The sequence below is a fragment of the Teleopsis dalmanni genome, chromosome 2 (assembly GCF_002237135.1).
Source record: "Teleopsis dalmanni isolate 2A chromosome 2, ASM223713v2, whole genome shotgun sequence".
Classification (NCBI taxonomy): Eukaryota; Metazoa; Arthropoda; class Insecta; order Diptera; family Diopsidae; genus Teleopsis; species Teleopsis dalmanni.
The window spans coordinates 140561032-140582380 of record NC_051847.1 but is presented as its reverse complement, the minus strand read 5'-3'; the positions used below and the strand labels follow the sequence as shown (position 1 = coordinate 140582380).

Sequence of the window (21349 nt, the reverse complement as noted above, 5' to 3'; positions counted from 1 at the left end):
AAAGCGCTTTTTACTATTAAATCTTTATATTTTGCTTGTTTATTGTTTATTGTTCAATAAAGTTTAGAACAAATTTCGATGTCATCAGTTTTGAATGCCAAGCTACGCAGAAAACACTACACAACCACAGAGCATCCCCCGCTCTCACAGCCACACGGCAGTAGCGAATGTTGACAATTGGAAACGAGTTGAGTGAGTAATAAAAAATATGCATAGATGAAGCACAATCAAAAAAGCCGCACAATGTCAAACTGTTGAGAATTTACGTCACTGATAAGAATGCAACTTTAATCTGCCATGTGAGGCAAAGCTTTTTTTGAATATTGACCGGTGTAATGCAGGGAATTAAGATTAGAAAAAGAAATAAGAAAATATTTACAATGTGTATTTATATATATATATATATATATATATATATCGTAATTATATTCGTGTATTATTAGCTTTTAAAAACCTACACTGCTGCGCATACGTTTAGGACCACCACAATAATTAATTTCTCAATAACATAAATTTTGAAGTGAGATAATACGAAAGTACGAGACAGTTTTGACTAAACATATTTTTTTTTACATCCTTATCCTTTATATCGGGGCTATCCAGACAAGATGTACAGATTGGTGGGCCGCAGAAACAAATACATACGTTCATAGTCGTTTTCGACAAACGGTCGAAATACGGTTATAATGTTAAATATAGTTTTATTAATTTAAATTTATGTATTTGGTATACCATAAAAATAAAATAATGTGGTTTTAGCAGTGCCGCGGACCCTGGTACATGAATTAGCCGCGGGCCCATGTGCCCCGGGGGCCGTGCTTTGGACAGCTCTGCTTTATATCAAGTATTTTTCATATTGAAATATATTTGAATTAAAAATTTAGGTGACGTTGCTTGCTACTGCAAATAAAATCACTTGATCCTCTAAACTAGGGCTGAGATTGGAGGGCCGCAGAAACGTTCATAGTTGTTTTCGACAAAAATGAAAATACGGTTAAATATAGTATATATTTATATATATAGTATATATATATATAAATATATATAGTATATATATATATAAATATATAGTATATATATATATAAATATATAATGTTAAATATAGTTTTATTAATTTAAATTTATGTATTTGGTATACCATAAAAATAAAATAATGTGGTTTTACCAATACACCAAAAGCGGGCTGCATGTGGCTCAGGGGTCATGCTTTGGACAGCCCTGCACTAAACTAATATGCTTTAGGTATGAATTTGAATTCTGCGTGGAGTTGATTAAAACAAAGAGCATTAAATTAAAGTAAATTTCCATTATTTCAAAAGATTTTATATTTACTTCATTTACTGTTTTGTGGTATTATTTGCAACCTGCCAGCTCACGCATTTTTTACACATTTTAAATAAGGTGATGACCAAGACTACCAGATCTGATTTACCAATGACTGCATCGTCTTCATGCGGTCGTCAAACCAAAGTCGAATCTCCAATGGGCTTAAAGCCGCTCTTGTACTCTTGTCAACTACTACACCAGGTGGAAGATTAAGCTGAGGTCGTCCTCGCAACTTTAATGCCACACACACAATTAGAGATCGACAATACCTCCATTCCGCTTGTCAACAAGTTCAAGTATCTCGGTGTGTTATCTCCTTGACACAACTTCATCACTCACGTTGATTCTGCCATCCGTAACGTTCGGTTCACGCATACGCAACTAAAAAATGTTCTCGTATCGGCAGCATTATTCTAATTAAAGTTAATTAATTGATGATTTTGCTGTTCTAATTTTATTATATCGAATAATTTTGTATAGGAACAGTTGCTATTTGGTACACAATTATTGAAATTACTACTGAAAACGGATTAATTGAGGTAGTGTTATCTTTACTATTATCTTTAAGAGTCAGTTCTATGCGTAAGATTAGAAGCATAAAATTTTTTTTTAAAAAGTACAGTTTGAGATACATATATATATATAACATATATACAGTCAAACTTTCATAACTCGAAGTACCGTTTTGCAAAGAAAAGGTTCGACTTATGTTAAAGAATTTAAAGAATAAGTTAAAGAATTTTTTTGTAATTGTATGTAATTTTCTCTCTAAACCCACTCTATTTCGTTCAACTTATAGAAAATTCGAGTTATGGAAGTTTGACTGTATATAGATCATATAAAAATATTAATTTCATTGAAAAAATATTTATATACATTTGTGACTAAATTTTATTTGGCATATTTACTAGCAGATAACTTTTTTTTATAATTTTCATATTAAGATTATTGATATTATTAAGAGTTTTTAACATACACAATATATTTACAATAATATGTTGTTATTAATTAATTTCGGTACATAATATAATTCGACATATATTTTTACATAAAAAATTTCCTGCAAAAGCATTTAAAAATCAATTTGGCATTCAAGTGTTTATAAGTAAATACAAACATTTAGTAATAAAAAAATTTATTTGCTTATATATAATGGAAACGTTTATTTTTTTATTTTTATTAAAATAAATGCATTTTAATATTTATTACTTTTTAAATAAATGCAACATTTTTGTTCTCTTAATATGTAAAAAATAATACACATTATATATTATACAATAATAAATCGGTCTAATAGGATATATAAACTTTTACAACTGATATTCCATTTTTAATTTTAAGACTTAAAATATATAATATAAATCTTTTGCATATATTAGCGATATATTAAAACTTTCATAATTTTATTATGCATGGAAAAATATTTAATTTTTGTTATTTTGTATATATAGAGTTGTATATGTATAATCTTTGGTTTATGTGTAATTAGAAACTTTTTATGCTAATTATTTTTAATAAAATCATATAACTGTAAATCGTTTAAATCGTTTACGAAATCTTACAAGCTATGCGACTAGAAAACTACTTAAATTTTGTTTCAAAGAGGAATTAAAAATTTACGTAAAGGAAACTTAGTTCACATTAACTGGCTGTTATCACCCATTTTTGTTGAAAATACAAAACCATTATTAAATAAATTTGTATTGACTAAGATTTGTATTTGGTTTGTATATATTCATTATTATTTTTGTTACATTAAACCACAGTTCTATTCGTATATCACTTGCTACGACGACGGCTTCGGACACTATCCCATTCAATCTGATATAGCAGTAATGCTATCATTTACAATGATAATTCCTCTGTTGAAGTATTCACGTGGTGTCTTTGCGTTTCTTCGTCATTAGGCAAACGTATATCCGTCAAAATAATAACCTCATATGGACTACAATCTGACATGTGCAAAAAGGAACACAACCAACCATAAAAACCTTTTTCAATATCTGCTACCTCGTTTAACCAACTATTAAATTGTAAACTAATCTGCACAATGCCAGCATAAATTCCTAAACCGACTGTGCAAAGAATAATACCAACTGGATATGCTATTATTAATATCGGACTCATAAAAACTCTATGCAAATATGACTTCTCCTCATTGAAGAGACTGAACATATTATACCAGGTTAATGTGCCAATGTAAAATGAGTATATGCTTGAAATTATTGTTACAAATGGAAGACTCACAAGTGATAAAAGTAGGATATGCAAACCAGTATTTAAGGAACAAGTGAAGCATAGATTTTGTTTCTTCTTTACTTCAGTCGCAATGGCAGTAGCATTGATTTGTTCTAATTCTTCTCGGCTTATATTAATTTGTAGATCCAAATTTTGTCCCTTCTTGCGTCCACGTTTAATAGTGCCTGCAAAAGTGCATGATCATTTATTTAGTTTATTTAATTAACTTATTTCAAATTGCATATTTAATTACCAGTCATTGTTAAATAGTTACTATCCATTGAACGTCTTGTATTAAACCGTTCCAGACTCTGCATGTCAATATTGAGTACACTTGTTTCACCAGACTCAACATCTTCATAATTGGCTATTTCAGGTGAAAGTCTTGGGCTATTACGTAGTTGATATGTAGGTAAATCGGTGTGTATATTTACACGTTTTTTAGATGCGGAACGATTACTTAAACAATCGTGGGACTTACTTAGTTTTACATCAAGACTACTTTCCGAAAAACTCGTCGGTGTAACAGTTGAACTCTCAAAATGGTGATTATGCGGTTTTAGACTATTATCAAAATTTCGCAACTCATTATCATCTTCGTATATATTATCAACTGATTGTGACGATTTTGTACTTTGATGTAGAGAGTGAACTGATTTTTCCTCGATATTTGTGTCAACAGTAGCAATTCCAGGTATTTGTGGCAGTGGCTGTTTATTTTTTAAAATTAAAGATGTTTTTAATAGATCTTCCTCAAGTCCTGGATTAGATGGTGAGAGTTTTTGGCGATGCTGAATAAATAGAAATAAAAAATTAATTTTACTATAATATAAATTAAGGGAAAACCAATAAATAAAAAATCAGCTACATAGAATGGTGAGGTATATCTCACCATATAAATCAAGGAAAAATCCACCAAAAAAACTTAGCTACTTAGAATGGTGAAATATACGCGTTGAAATAGTTAGTGAGTAATATGGATGCAAAAAATATTAAAAAGATTCAATAAATAAATAAAATTAAAGAAAATATTAAATAAATTTGTTAGGTCTGTAGTATATGAAATGAATATAAAACATTTTCTTGATTACATTGTATTGGTTAAGTATATATACATGGTTAATATCATATCAAAACAGTATCACGATTTGATCTTTATTACAAGCTTGTATACGCATACGTACTAGGTTGGCCGACGTACTAGAGTGCAGATTAGACTACGATGTTGTAGGTATGTAGTCTAGTTTTTATAGCGATTTCTTGGGACTATCAGACGATTTTGAATGTAAGAATTGCTTTATTAATGTGTGTGCCAATGCTGCTAGTGCCTTTAAAACGTACTTATAGTGATGAAAAAATTTTCTGTTATTAACAATACAATAGAGAATATATTTTATAAAAATATATTTGGTAGAGAGGTTTCGAAAAGTAGTGAACTACAACAACAAATTTGTTTTATTATATTATTTTTATTTAATTTTTAATCATCATCAGTGGTCTTCACTGATTCACTGATAAATATTCAATTTTAAATTGACACTCTGTCTTTTGAAACCTGCATTAAGTAGATTACATTAATAATGGCGTTGGTTTCATTGTTTTGTTGTAAAACAATAAAGTGGATAAATTAATAGAATAAATATTTTTGAAGAAAGTTGCCTACAATCTCCCATTGATAATCGTATTTGGAATAAAACTGTGCATCACCAAGATGAACTTATTATTATATAGTTACCAATCGACAACTTACGACTTTGAAGGAACTTTGCTAGTTAGCAAAGACTCTTAGTCGAGAGTGGCTAATTTTATAAGATTTTCGCTTTTATTGTAAAAAAAAAATATATATAAAATTGAAAATTATAAATATACACACATCGAGTGGTGATTATTATATAATAAATTAATATAATTATAATTACCTGTACATTAACAATATGGTCAACATAGTTCTGTGCTCCATTTGTCTTCTTTGAAGATTGACGCTTTCTTGGTGGTATGAAAACTGGGCGGTCCTTGACAACGTTTACTTCGTTATTTATTGCAAGTTTACTGACCATTTTGTTTAGAATAAATATTTCATGAACTGACAAATCTTTGATAAGTTTTTGTAAAACTTGTTTTATATTTAATAAAAAATTTAACAACTTCGTATATTTTCTGTGCTGTACATCCTTCCCGTTTGCTTTTACGTATTTTAATTTAAAAAATGATTTGAAGTCCTTTCACTGGACTGCAACAAAGTAAATACGCCTTTCCGTTTATAAATGCAATTAACAGGACATACGCACAAACATTTGCAAGTAATATTAAAAATGAGAGTTTTTATTGATTTTTCTCAGTTTGTTTTGTCCTTGCTCCCATTAGTTGTTGTTCTTGCGGCAATATTTTTGCGGTTTTTTTTTTGTTATGTATTTTGTTTTTGACAGGTTAAAGGAGGATACAAGTTTACCGAGAAGTTGGAAAACCAATAAACTACAAATAATAACAGAAAGTATTTTTATCTATAGAACGATATATGCTATATTCAAAAATACTTTTTATAATCGAATCATTTTGAAATTAATATCAGCCATAGTTTTATGTGTAAAGACTGTTCACAATTAAGACTACATAATCTCATATGTGTATATGATGTGAACGTTCACTTATTAATATAAATGAGCAAGTGCCTAAATGAGACAGTCTGAATGTACTATTAGAATTGAAAGGAAAAATGAAAAGTTGACGGCTTTTTCGTGTATATAGTTACGATTTGTTCTTTTGCTCTTCTTATATGTAAAATCGTGAACATACCCTTTTTAGTCATAGCTTGTATTTTGCTTTAAAGCTGCACAATTTTTTTATCGATTACTTTATTTATTTAATATGGCTCTTAAAAAAATTATTTTATGTGTATTATAATTTATTTGTATATATTAAACATATTAAAATTATCGCCGTGTGCGAGTTCGAGAAAATTGAGGTAAAGTAAATTAAAATTTCCTACGGATTTTTTGCACTGCACGTATGTAAATATATATATATTTCACTTGTTTATTATTTTTGGTTAATAGTTTTCAAATTTATTTATTTATTTACTAAACGTCTTATACAATTTTCACAATTGTAACACCAAATTTACCTAATATTTATCTAATTTACTCGAACTCGCACGCGGCCAAAATTTAATCATTATGTATATGCAACATCTATAAGTAATTTTATTACGTTAATTTCAATATTCTCGCTTCGGCCTGTGCTTGTTCTGTTTTTACCTTTCCTTTAAAATGACAACTTTATTTTTGTGGTTCTCAGGACACTCAGATTATTTGTTGATAGCAGAGAAAGTAGTAAACAAGTCGATATGACCAGCACAAAATTAAATATTGCTCAAAAGAATTCCGAAATTCTAAAAGATCAAGCGGTGCTTACAAAGTTGGAAAAGACGATGACACGAACTATTGAGCGGATGAACGTTTCATTAAATGAATTAAAGGTATAAGCGGCGTTAATAATAATACAAATTCAAATAAAATATTTTTTTTTTACTAGATTGAACGGCTGCAACTGCTTAATATTCAAGCACAGTTAGAGCCTGAAGATAATACCTCAAGCGTAAAGACAAAAGATAAAGTAATGCATAAAACTGACGACGTATCGAAAGAATTTTTTCAAGACGGAAATGAATCCACTTTTCAGTGCAGTAATGAAGACAAATTGGATTTAGATAAATTTTTGACATTTTGCATGGATGAAGTTGATGAAAAATAATTTTGGACTTCAAAATGTGCATCGTCGAAGTTGATGTAAATAAAAAGACTGTTAATTTATCAATGAATGTTAATCAATGAATTTTAAATTCTAAATAAAAAATTAATTTATATAGCTATTAAAAATAGGTTTGGACATTGCGTTTTAGTTTTTATTAAGCACATAAAATATTTGTTTGTCGGGTAGGAAGTTGTTTCTGGTTCAAAGTATTGCAGAAGATCTGATGCTGTTGATTTCTTAATATATAAATTATGTTTATAAAATCTTTTTATGATTAAAAAGTGTTAATTTTATATAATATACGCTTTCATAATTGTAAAAGCATAATTTATTAAAAGCAGTAGCAAGAAATAGATCCTACAAAATTATTTGTGCAAATAGTCAACACCTTTGCTACTGTATTTTGAGTACACTCTGTTTTATATAAATTGTTAATAGCGTTTAAATATTATATGCCCGCAGCTTGTCAGCAATTAATTAACACATACCAAGCTGGATTTACATAGCTCATTTGTTTCCAAGCACATAGCGGCAACATTTTTACAGGTAGCAAGTTTTATATGTAATAAAAAATAGAAAAATAAAGTTTTATGAATATATTATTTTATTATGCATATAATGTACATATATAAACTATGTATGTAATTGAAACTAATCTAATGAGTATGGAAATTATATATCATCTTCATCAAGAGAAGATGATGAGCTTGAAGAGTTCTTTTTCGAAATTTTATCATCGTCAGTAGTATCTGATTCAGAGCTACTTGACGAGGTTGATGATAAATCGGAGGTACTGCTATCCGTATCAGAATCCGAGCCACTAGAATCATCACTATCAGAGTCCGAATCATCGCTAGAAGAGCTACTGTCGTTACTTGACATATCATCTGAGGAACTTGATGAGACATTGTTGCGTTTAGCGTGTTTAGATTTAGGTTCTTTTAATGAAAATGGCATTGAATGTTTCCCTAAGCCGTTTTCATTTTCTGTCATGTCAGTTGCATTAGTATCATTAGCGTTCTTCTCGGCAAGCCTCTTATTTAATATTTTTGTACGAGATGAACGATGCACAAATTTTCTTTTCTGTGTGCACTCATATGACCAATGTCCTACTTCCAAACACTTCTGACATCGATATCCATTAGGAAAGGCAGCCGCTAGTTTTGCATTACTATAATAAATATGTAATCGTTGAGTATTAAAATTTATTAACAGAAACACATTCACCTACCGCTTTTTTATTAAATGTTTTCGAGCCGCTAGTCCTACCAAGGTCATCTTACAAAATTTTATGAGATCTTGTTTAGAATAAATTTTGATGTTTCTTTTAAAACTTAACACAGTAAAATAACTTTTTTTATGTCATATACAATTATATATAGAAAAATTATTTATTTAATTTGTCCTTCAGTAATATCTTTGTACGCGAAAACTTATTAAAAAATATGTAAAACACAATACAGGGCGTTTCAGACACAAACAAATATAATTTAATTTTTATTATCAGTTATTTCAATATAACGTTATTACACTTAATTAAAATACTCAACTTACATATATTAATATTTGAACATAAATAAATATAAATTTGAAGAATTTAAACGCTTTCGGTTAAAGTTAATATATGTTTAATTTCCTTCAAAGATTTTAATATACTGGCAGCACTATTCAAATCTTCTTTCTATAGAAAATAAAGCCTCAAATGCAATGGCCACCACAGAGGGATTGCAAAAAGAAATAATATTTAAATAATTATATATATATGGTATTATTATTTAATTGAGATTATATTTATTAGTCATTATTATATTGCACATTTAATGGTTAAAACAATATTTAAAACTAAATATTAATCAGTCTTATTAAGTGATTGTATTTGCATAAACATATATATAATTCTAATATAGTATATATATAATATCTTTCATTATCACATTTTTAAAATCAATGCAAGTTAATCACTTAATATAAACTTGATTTTCCGCTTTTTTTTTGCTACAAATTGACACCTAACATTATGTAAAATAAATGTTCTACAATAGGCGTTTTCGGTGGCTCGCAAGTGTTGCAAAAAACGTAAGCTGGCCTATATATTACCCAAGCGAGATATTGACATCCTTGATGGAATCTGTCAAATGTTTTGCTTTTGTATACAACAAATTTTGCATACTACATTTCAAGCAAACTACATTTTTTATAAAAACAAAATATAGGCGTATTCAGTGGCTCGCAAGTTAACAACACTATTTTCGCTATCTAGGTCAGTAGTATTGGCCAAACACTAAACAAAAGTGTTACTAACGCAATAAGCGAACTATTGTGAATCTTCATTGGAAATTCCAACGAATATTGCAATCATATGTCAAAAATCATATGTAAACAAAAATTCCAACAAAATTCAAAAATTTCATAAATTTGAAAATTGGAAAACACACATTCTTATCACTCCTTTTAATTCTGTTTTCATATTAATTTTTAATTTTATATTAATTATTTATTTTTATGCAAAATGTAATTTGCTTGCATTATGTGCAAATTTGCAAGATTTTTTGTTTGCCAAAACATAACACTTGACAGATTGCAACAGTGTAATATTAGCCGTAATTTTATCTTTCAGTGTAGCAAAAAAATACTTGCAAATTACAAAAGAAACAATGTGAAGCAATAACAATACTTTTAAAATCTTCGGAGTTAGTTCTAACTTGAAAAAAATTTTATGTCTTAAGTTGCTCTGCAGCCAAATTTAAAAATCTGTCTATTGTTAGGGTTCAAGGGAAATATGTGGCATAATTCCAGTCATCCGCTAAAATCATATGAGCATTTCATTTACTAATAAATTCAAATACACATATAAATAAATTAATTTGAATATATAATATAAAAATGCTTGCGATGTCCTCTAATATTCATTTTGTTTTCTTTTATTTAAATTAATCAATTTTAAGTGTTCACAATTTTTATATTTCATATTATACACACAACACAACAAAAAACATATGTTAACTTAATACTGTATTTTTCCAACTTTGAAAGAAAAAGAAAAAATTATGGCTATTGTAATTAAAACTTAACGAAAATTGATGAAGTAAATATAAAAGTTTAAAAATGTGTTGTTTAAAGGCGATATAAATAAATTAGGTCTGTTCCATGAGCTACTCGTAGTAAAACTCAAGTCAAACACAAGTAAAGTATAAACTGAGAGCGTAACACAAATAAAGTGCCAAATTAAGCTCTTTACACAGATTTTTATGGAGCAGCTTTGTCTAAAATCTGGTGAGAACAGCAGTGCCGCGCAAATATACCACACAAAATTTAAATTTAAACCGAAACAGCTGATTCACATAGACAAATTTTGCTTGAAATAAAATGTACTAGTAAAGTCTGTGTAACATTTTTAAATTTCGACAGAGATGTTACGCTCTTTCGGATGCTTTCATTTACTCGAAAATTTGCTGGTAGAACACACTTGTGTGTACACAGTGTTACTCAAAGTTACAAGGAGTAGCTTGTGGAAGACATCTAATGTAAATACGAGTTCCATGTAAACAATTTTGAGAAACTTATTCTTTATTTAATACATTTTAATCTTCTAATCTAGAAAAATTTGTTTGCTAGAAAAAAAGAAAAAGTTGAGAAATCTTTATTTTTTCTCAACGATCAATCATCATATTTGTTCTGACGACTTTTATAAGTCCTAAAATAAACTCAAATATTAGTTGGAAAATGTTTAAAGATTTAATAAATATTTTATTTCAAAGCATATGGCATCACTGCCACAGCTGACGCTATACAGTTCATATTAAATTTCTTAAATGTTTTTTTTTTGGATTTGATTGCAGAATATAAATAAAAAACAGTTTGTTAGTTAAATTACATATTTTTCAAGATAGATAAAAAATTATAAGTAAACTTTCAGAAAAAATATGAAATAACGCTGGCTGCTGGCTTGTTATTATGCAAAAAGTAAGAACTTTATGCTATAAATAAAACAAATAAAAAACTTACGTTTTCTTTATTCCGATAGATCACAGATTATTTTTGGAGTCAAAGTGCAACAACAACTAACCATTTAAGACCATACATGACTAAGCTTTGTTTAACTATTTTTTCAATAGAAAGAGCATAGTTTCAACATTTAGTAAATATAAATTCCTTTTGCAAAATGTGAGTGACAAACATAATTGCTGTTTTTTTAATGATTAATGATGTTTTTTTCTTTCAGCCAAAATGTTGAATACACCTAAAACTGTACCAACATATTGTCCCACTTCTATCCCAAATTTAATTCCTCAGAGGGATGCGTTACAGTCTTCGTGTAAACAAATTCTTAAAGAAAAAATATTTCGCGGTTTTTACGAAGAACGCCGTTACGTTGACGTTGTTGGTGCATACCGGGATATAATTGCACTTGAAGGTAGCGAGCATGAATTTCAAAAAATACTTATGGAAATCAGACAGCAAATATTATTGTTCTATCAAAATATACCAAACGTATGGATTGGTATAACACATGGCGATATTTCAAAAACAAAATTAATAGCTGGCGCTATGGATACATATATTTGGGTAGAATTAGAAAATGTAGCTTTTGGTCAATACTGGTTTATGGTTAAAAGTGTACGATTTAGAGATAATGAAATCATATTAAAATTAAAAGTGGCACGAGCTGTAGAGACAGAGCTCACAAGTACTCCACTTAGACGACGTGTAAGCCCGACTGTAGCACGAACTACAGGTGCAGCTTTACCGCACGTGAACGAAAATGATTCCAATATAAAAACTGAAAAAGAAGAAGAAACAATTGCTAATGAAGTAGGATTACAAGATTTTATAAATGTTATTTTTGAATGGGGACGGAGCATTAAGCATACAACATATGAATTTATGTCCAATGATATATCCAAAGAAAATATCGTATCTACATTAAAATTTATTGGTTTGATTACTTTATCCTTGGTTACCGCCTTCTTTGCTGCTATAAAATTTGTAGGTGCTTTTGTTTTACGGTTTATATTTGAATTAAGTCGCTTAACAAGAGTGCTAACACCCATCATTTTAAAACTTATTGATGTATTTAACAAAATTGTTGGTGGATTTTATATATTATTGGCAATGATATGGAAAGATACTGTAGGAAGACGGGAACCACAAGTAAGAACTGCATATCCTGCCATTGAATACAATCGCCCCATGTACAAAAGTATAAAGTATAATGTGGAGCAAAGTAGAAATTCTCAGAATCTTTGATAGTATAAAAATGCCAACGCATTTATATTTGCTTTTATACTTTGCACTAAAGGCTATTGTATACAATGTAAATTTTAATAATTGATATTATTTAAGTAAGCAATATATGTTCATATGTAGAAAATGTAAAATATATATTCAGTAGAGTCATCACTATATATCTTGAAAATTATTTATGTTTTGCACTATTTTGTTTATGTGTAATGTATTATTATGATAATAAATGGGCAATTAAATAGAAATATTTAGTTATTGATATTTTATTGCAGAAAAGATTTTATACATTTAATCGTTTTATAAACAAAAATAATTTGATTAATAATTAAAGACATTGAATACCATTACAATTGATATTGTAATAAAAATTTTTAAATATTAGCTGTCAGAAATAATACAAAATTACATTCATTCAATTTAATATATGTGGTATATATCCAGGTTAAGCTACAATAAATGTGAGAATGAATAATAATGATGATGATAATTATAATGATAATAATAATAATGAATAATAAGAAAATTTGTAGGAACAATTTTCATATTATGAAGAAAACTTTTTGTATCGACTTGAAAGTTAAATATATCGTAGGGCAATGTTTAGGATTGGATTATTTAGAAAATTTAAAAATGGTTAAATAATATAAATCATTAAAGAATATATTTAGTAAACTAACATCATATATCGAAGTATATTATTTGGTTCCCTAAATTGTCATGTTTATGTCATCTTTAGTGGGAGGTAACAGTCACTAAGTCACTACTTCATCTTTATGAATACGTACGGTTATATATTGTATAAATCTATACATAATTTATTGCTAAGTATATAAATTTCTACTTGTTTAAATAAATTATAAATTATTAGTACAAAAATAATATGGAGAGATACAACTAAAGTTTGCTATAAAAAATAATGCCTCGATACCATGAATACTAGGAGCGCATAATAGAACACGTCACTTTAGAGAACTCTATCTAATTGCTGTGTAAATGAAATATATGAATAACTTTAGTCATAATTACTATATATTTAAACACTATAACAACTTAACAATTGATTTTGAGATTTACTATTACTCATGCCTTAGAATTAATTAAACGATGTATATATATTAACGATATATCGTTATTAAGTGGTTTCCAACTTTATTTTTGCAATAATATTAGTAATCACAATAGTTTTATTTTATCCATTTTTTTTTGTTTATTCAATTTTTTTTATTTTGTTTTTTAGGATGGGCTCTTAGTTCCTGCATTCATGTTGGAAGAATGATAATTTAAAGTAGTATTTACTGGATAAAGAAAGAAAAATATCTATATCTATGTAATCTAAAGTTATAACAATAGATATTTATTATATGTTGGGAATTTCGCAATCTAGCCGCTGGAAAGAGATCCAAAATTTTAATACTTACTATAGCAAATTGTTATTAATTTTGAGTGCAAATTGTGAAAGGCTTAAAATAATTGCCAACAAAATGTAAGCCGGAGAGCTCTACCTAAAATAATTAAAGATATTATACACACATATGTTATCTTTTAATACATGCACGAATGAGAAAGCTCTTGAAATTATGAAATATAATGGCTATATGTGAATATATTGTAGTCATCTATAACAACCAACTTAAGCTTATTTAACTTACTAAAAAGTCTAGTACATTCGAACTTAGCTTTGTAATTTTAAAGCTTTATTTTATTTAAAATATTTAAGTCGATAAAATATTTTAGCTGAGTAAATTTTAATATGATATGATGTGTGAATAACCCACACACACACAGAGTGTTATTTCATAAACTTAAAGTAGATTACTTAAAGTGGATATTTTTTGAGAAATTCTTCGGCAGAAATCAGATTTAACTACATATAAAAAAAGGTTAGTTCATTTCATATTATATTTTAATAAAAAATAATTTTATTAATAGAATTAAATGCCTTTTTGACTAAGTTGGTAGTTGGGTATGGTTATCGAGTTCTTTTATTTAGAAAGCGACACACCTAGGCTAAATTGACCTCATATCAAATAATCATTAAACCATTTGATATTATATAATAACCTATCTCATATAGGTGTTTCAGTTACTAACAACCTTTTAGTTGATAGTAACAGTCATGTTTTTATTATATACTAAACATAAATAAAAATGGTGAGCTTGTGCAGTAGTCATTGAATGTGAAAGACACTATTATTAACAGTGTTTGGTGATAACGCTTATATATATATAAACATATATTAACTTTATAAAATTTCTAAGAGCAACTAAGGCCGTAACAAATAATCTTAATTGCATTTGTCGGATGCCAATTTCAACTGGGAGTTTCTGGGACGGTGGGATTTACTGCTGCCTATAGGATTATAACTTAAAATCATTTTTAGTGATGTTTCCTTAAGGTTTGCATAGAATATGACTTATTTATTAAATTTTTAGGGTTTTTTACAAGATTAAATTTTGGTGATTTTAATTAAAACGTTGATAATAAAATAATCTAAGAAATAGCCTTCAGGTAGCCCATGGTTTTTTAGATATTTCTAATATAATTTCTCAAGCGATGGTTTTTTAAGTAACTTTGGACGTGAATGGTGTTCTTACGCCTGTGATATGGAGTGCACAGCTTTACTTTAAGATTACCAAGTCAGAAATAAGTGAACGAAAGTAACTGAAGTTAACAATTCTTAAGAGAAAATTATACTTCATTTAAATGAGGCCAAGATTCAATTAGGATCGTTGCACCATTAATGATGATGATGATACATCCTCTGTTCAAAGCACTACTACATACTTCTTGAACTCACTAAGATGGAACTTATAAGATTATACTTTCTACTAATTTCGTCTAGGTAACAGTTATACCTGCAACATGCTAACCAGGTGGAAATTATACTTCCTAGCTGTTAGCCAGAAGTTCTACTTTCTAAAAATATTATCTAGCCGAAAGTTATACTTTTCTATTATAAGTGGGAGTTATTCTTGTAAAAATCTCCCTTAAGCTGAAAGTTATATTTATGCGTATTGAACTGGATCAGTGATATATATATTTGTACGTATATTATATATATAAAATATACTAGGTATATTAACTAGTCCAATGGCTAAGTCTCTAGGCAAAAAATACTCCAATGCCACTTAAATGTATTTTTTTTAGTCGAAAATCGCCAGGACATCGACATCCTCTTTTTTTGTTACATCCTATTTTTTTTAGTTTTAAATTAATTGAATCAAAACAACAATTTATGTGATTTCAATTTTATTGTAGAGTGGACTATTGAAGGGGTTAAGTATACTCCAGCTATTGACTTGGGTAGAGTAAAAGTATGTTACGTACTATGAAGTTGTATAAAACTGACACTTTGGTTCTAAAGTTAGTTTGTTGTCTTTAATAGACCAAGATGTTAGCGCCAATTTTTGTGGAATGCTGAGTACATTCTTGTCCAAGTTACATACAAAAATGTGTGTAAAAAGGAATTAAAGCAGAAAAAACCCATTTTCCATTAACACAATGAATTAAAGTAAGAATTGCTGTAACATTTAGTCTATTTGCCAGATTTAGCTTCTCTCATTTTTTTTTTTGATCGAAGCCAGCATTTTTTAAATAGTTACAGCAAGTTTCGTTTAAATCTTTTAAGTTATCAGGGTGCTTGGGATGGATTAGAAAGTGCCTGTACTAAAACGTTCGACTGTCTTTCAAGACAGCTCAACCGTATGAATTTTTAAATCTCGGTATAATCTGTCGTTTGTGATATATTATGGTGCTTTTCTTATTTTGACTGGAATTGTTGCATTATTTCTACTTATGATTTTTATCCCAACAGTTGTATACCGTCTTAATACCCGCTTAATGACAATATATGGATTAGAAGTATATTTTGTAGCGATAACTGTGATTCGGGGCCAAGCGATAGATAGGGGCCAATAGAGATATTGGTTGCTTGGCCAAGACGCTTATTGTCGCCAGACGTTTATTTGGTTGACACTCAATTTTGAGAAAGGTGTATGTTACTTAGATTGATTTGCATGGATTTGCTTTCGGTCTGTATTTTTCCAACCACCTGGTAATGTTTCTTAACCGTTTTGATAATTGAGCGAATATCATTGTTGGATTTGAGATATTTATGTGAAGGTGGGCAGATCAGATCAGATATGTAAATATTATTAAAAATTGGTCCAAGAACTCTGTCTTGTAGAACGCTTAAGTAGATTATATATTAAATTGTAATTTTCTTGTAAAGTTGGTTTTGTATTTTTAAAAATTTTGACTTTTGACTATACGTTTTTCGACAGATTCGCTTTTGTCTTCATCAGGAGAATTTTTAATATTTTGTTATTTATTTTAACTACAAAGTCGTTTGTACCATTTTCAGTTTATATAGCAGTTCTTAATTCCAAATTTTACTAAAGACTTGTGTAATGTGTACTGTTTTGTATTGCAGTACGGATGGTTAAGTAATCTCTATGAATATATTCAAGTTTCATGTTGTTGTTGAAATCCTATTAGTGGTTCACTAATAATATATTAGTAGCAATTACTGGTTTTAGTTTATAGAAGAATCAAACATTTTGCTTACAAATGGTAAGACGCTAATTGATCGGCAGGTTATCTTAATTTTCTTGTAGCTTTCCAAAGTTAGTAATCAGCTGATTTCGTTGCTGTCAGTGCCTAGATATATTCCTCAACTAGTCATTTTGTAGATAGTCTCTCTTCTCTTTATTTTGTTCAGTCTCTTGTGTATACAATATTTTCATAAAAATAAATTTGGTGTTAAAAAATCAGAATTTATGAGAAATAAAACCCATTTTTTATTTATTGTTATTGGTTTAATTATCATTTATTTATTTTATAGTTCTCTATTATATTCCCTTTATTAATTGTTTTAGTTCTTTTCTAACAGATTTAATAAAATGTCATGTTTTTCTGCTGTTACTACAGGTAAGTGAGTATTAATTGAATGTTCATTGAAGTACTTTCTATAAATAATAGCTTAAGATATTTGAACTTTTATCTTGCATATTTCAAAAACATTTTTTTAATTTTATTTATATTTGCTGCTATTTATTGTATTAAATCCCTTTTAATCATTTTCAATGAAGTTTAATGAATTTTTCTTCTATGGTTTATGGTTTTTAAAGTTTATTTATTTTTTAAAAATTGTTTACTAAAATCGAAACATTTTATAAATTTATTTAAAAATCATAAAATTATTTTTAAAAAGTTAAAGATTCATAGAGAAAGTTTGATTAGACAAATATATTTTAATAAGATAAATAAAATAAGAATATATTTGCTTTAAACTTTTGAAAACAATATAAAGAATTACTTGCTTTATATAAATATTTAGATTGTGTATATATTAACATTTGCTTTTAGTTTATTATTAAAATTATATACTTCAATGATTATAACAATAATAACTTTAATATATATTATAATTGCTCGTTAATGTATACAAATATTATTATTTAGTGATATTATTTGTATGATTATGATAGTTTATTTTATATTTTTTAATTAAAATCATCATTTTAATTTAAAAATGAATTGAATTCACAGTAGTTTTTGCTAAATTTAATAATAATTATAATATATAAATATAATATTTTAAATATACATATTATTGTATAGTCTGAAATTAAAATGTATAATTTACACAAATATTATGCATTGTTATTCCATGCTTTTTATGCAATTGTTAGTTATATTATTTATGAATTTTCATTTTAATTTTTTCAAATTATATTTAAATTTGTTTTTTATTAAATAAATTTATATCTAATATATAGTTTCACATTTAGTAAAAATTTTAATATTTCAGTTTTAACAATTAAAGTTAGACATTTAGAGTGAAAATATTAATTAACAATAATTTTATTACTCGTATATTAAAAGTTAAACATTAACATATATTTATATATAAATATTTTTAATTTTTAACATAATATCTGATATAAGAAAATGCAGAATTTTTTTTTAGAATTTATTGTTTAATAAATGTTGAGCGTAAGAGTAATATTATTTTAAAATCATTATTAATTATAAGAAAGTAATTTTTTTAGTAAATAGATAATAATTATAAAATAATCGAGCAATAGTTCTAAAAAATGAAAATGATAAATTCTAACAAATATAAAATTATATACATTAATTTAATAAAGCATTAATTTAATTTAATAATACAGCTTAAAAAATTTGAATTAATTTATTTTTGAAATTTCTCGCATTATTATTTAAAAACAAAAAATAATAATTAATAATAATATTAACTTAATAAACATGAGTATAGCTACTACAAAAATATTTGTGATTTAACAAATATTAAACATTTATGCAGAAATTCAAATTTTATATAATGAAAAACAAAATATAATCTAAATTAAAAATTTAACAAATAATATTTATCATTTTAATAATATCATTTAAATATATATAAAATAGCAAATTGCAAATTAAATGAATATTATTATACTATAGTTAGAGATATTATTAAGTAATATAACATTAAAAATTAAATATGATATTTTAAAGAAATAGGATAAATGAATTATAAGTTGTGCTTCTGATACATTAAGTGTTTAAGATTGTGTCATAAAAAATTGAATTATGAATTATTTATTTAATAAAATATATAATAAAGCTATAAACAAAAGAATAAATGTAAAAAAAGTAACATAATAAATACAACTATAATAATAATATATAAAAATAATATAATAAATTATAATAATAGTCATTTTATAAAATGAAAATCATATATTTGAAATATCTATATGTATAATAACACAAATATATGAATATAGGTTCAAATAGTTATCATATAAAAAAAACTAATTATAACATCATGTAGCACAAAAAAATATGTTTCTGCTGCACCAGCGTTTCGAAACGGATCTTGGCCTATTTATAAATTGTTTTCAAGATTCTCAATCTTCTAAAATATATAGACACAATAAAGTTATGCACATTTAAAATCAAGAAATTATTAAATTTTTGAAGAAGAGTGTATTAATACATAATTAATTTTTTAAAATTAAATTTAGTCAAATTTTCTATTAAATTTAATAGATACTGTTAATTTGGAATTGTTGAAAATCCTAAAGCACGATAAAAAATAAAATTCCATTCTAAATTAATTAATGAATATTTTTTCAAAGAGACATTTTAATAAAGATATTGCTTATAATATCTTACAAGTATCCGTCACTTCCAAATGAGGTAATTAGAAAGTAATTAGTACTTTAATGCACTAACCATTTTTTGGTGCTACACATAAAAATATAATTTTATGTAAATATGTAATTTTTTCATTTATTTTTATTTTATAATTTAATTTTTGCTTTTACGCATATTGCAAAAACATTTTTAATAAATTAATTTTTATTTATTATTTTATAGTAATACAGATTATATTTTGTAATAAAAATTAATTATTGAAATTAAAATAAATTTAAAAAAATAAATTTTAATTTAAATCAAAATAATTTTTTAATAAGGTTATACACATTATATAGGAATCTATAAAGTGAAGAAAAAACTAATTATAAAAAATAAATAAATAAAAATAAATTTTTAATGAAGTTATCCTTATTATTTCTATATAAGTTTATTATGAAAAAAATAACATTTTTTTAAGTTGTTAAATCACTTTTATTAATTATAAAAAATAATAATATGTATATGTGTTTTATAAATGCATAAAAAATTAATATAAAAATAGAAGATATAAAGAAATTTATATAAATAAAAAAATATATTAAGATGTAAAATTATGTATACAAATATATATAAGAAAAAAAAATTAAAGTAGTTACAATAAATTAACTGAGACATGCGCCAAGTAAAACAGCATTACAAAGTTTTAATAACAAAATTTATTTAAATTAATTTAGGTATTTTATTTATTACTTACAAACGCTCTATTATCTTACTTTTTAGTTATATACAGTTTTATGCGACTTTTGTGTAATTGCACAAAAAAAACAAACAAATTTAAATTTTTTAAATATTTTATTTTATTTTAAATTACAATTAAAATATTGTTACATATTGTTGCGAAAAACTATTATAATTTTTAATCATTGTTTTATTAATATCAACTATTCTCATTTAAAGCAATTACTTTTTTGTTTTAAACTCCATTTATACTATTTTCATATAAATATATTTTTAGTATATATATGTATATATTTATATATATATATTCAACTGTGAGTTTTGTTTTATTGTGTCAACTATTATTTACTGTTGCTAAAACAAAAACAAAATTTAAATATTTAACTTCCACTTAAAATCTTTTTTAAATATATTTAAAATTAGTTTTTACATAGTTTTATATAGTTTTTAATATAATAATTTATATATTTATTTATACACATTACATTCAAATGCATTTAATTTTTAATTATAGTAATAGTAATAATTATAATAATAATAATAATCATAATAATTGTATAATTATAAATATATGTTTTTAATATAAAATAACAAAAATTGTTGTTTTTCCCTTTGAAGCTTTTTTTATCGTTTATTTTTCTCACACTAATTTTATCAAATTTAAATATGTTTATTTATGATTTAATTTTATCCAATTTAAATTAATTTTAATTAATTTTATTTTTTATTTCAAATAATTTGTAACATATTTTGTGTGTTGAACAATCGGTTTTAGTTATAGTTCAAAAAAATTTTTTTTTGTATTTATAAGAAAAAATGATTAGATTTATTTTTTGTTGTAATATTGAAATTAAATAATTACTTTCACTAAAAAAATTTACATAAAATAATATATTAAATAA

General features: G+C 25.9%; 4 protein-coding genes across 6 annotated transcripts; 2 read left to right on the top strand and 2 right to left on the bottom strand.

Annotated features, from left to right (window-relative positions):
* Positions 1-4: 4 nt before the first annotated feature.
* LOC119679876 lies at positions 5-7404 on the top strand. The gene is made up of 3 exons (XM_038092457.1): positions 5-192; positions 6860-7040; positions 7097-7404. The coding sequence occupies exons 1-3, from the start codon at positions 95-97 to the stop codon at positions 7313-7315; spliced, it is 498 nt and encodes a 165-aa protein (XP_037948385.1). The 5' UTR covers positions 5-94; the 3' UTR covers positions 7316-7404.
* LOC119679870 lies at positions 2789-6031 on the bottom strand. The gene is made up of 3 exons (XM_038092450.1): positions 5485-6031; positions 3819-4356; positions 2789-3750 (listed from the first exon to the last, which is right to left on the bottom strand). The coding sequence occupies exons 1-3, from the start codon at positions 5620-5622 to the stop codon at positions 3173-3175; spliced, it is 1254 nt and encodes a 417-aa protein (XP_037948378.1). The 5' UTR covers positions 5623-6031; the 3' UTR covers positions 2789-3172.
* A 518-nt stretch (positions 7405-7922) lies between the features above and the next one.
* On the bottom strand, positions 7923-8689 carry LOC119679874 (zinc finger CCHC domain-containing protein 10-like). The gene is made up of 2 exons (XM_038092455.1): positions 8547-8689; positions 7923-8486 (listed from the first exon to the last, which is right to left on the bottom strand). The coding sequence occupies exons 1-2, from the start codon at positions 8591-8593 to the stop codon at positions 7988-7990; spliced, it is 546 nt and encodes a 181-aa protein (XP_037948383.1). The 5' UTR covers positions 8594-8689; the 3' UTR covers positions 7923-7987.
* A 2406-nt stretch (positions 8690-11095) lies between these two features.
* LOC119679872 lies at positions 11096-14186 on the top strand. Of its 3 annotated transcripts, none has more exons than XM_038092454.1 (4): positions 11096-11278; positions 11340-11479; positions 11538-12466; positions 13797-14186. In XM_038092454.1, the coding sequence occupies exons 3-4, from the start codon at positions 11543-11545 to the stop codon at positions 13833-13835; spliced, it is 963 nt and encodes a 320-aa protein (XP_037948382.1). In that variant the 5' UTR covers positions 11096-11278; positions 11340-11479; positions 11538-11542; the 3' UTR covers positions 13836-14186. The 3 variants fall into 3 exon arrangements, with proteins under 3 accessions (XP_037948382.1, XP_037948380.1, XP_037948381.1); XM_038092453.1 differs by lacking the exon at positions 13797-14186 and having other exon boundaries at positions 11145-11175; positions 11232-11278; positions 11538-12823; XM_038092452.1 differs by lacking the exon at positions 13797-14186 and having other exon boundaries at positions 11538-12823.
* The last annotated feature ends 7163 nt before the right edge of the window (positions 14187-21349 follow it).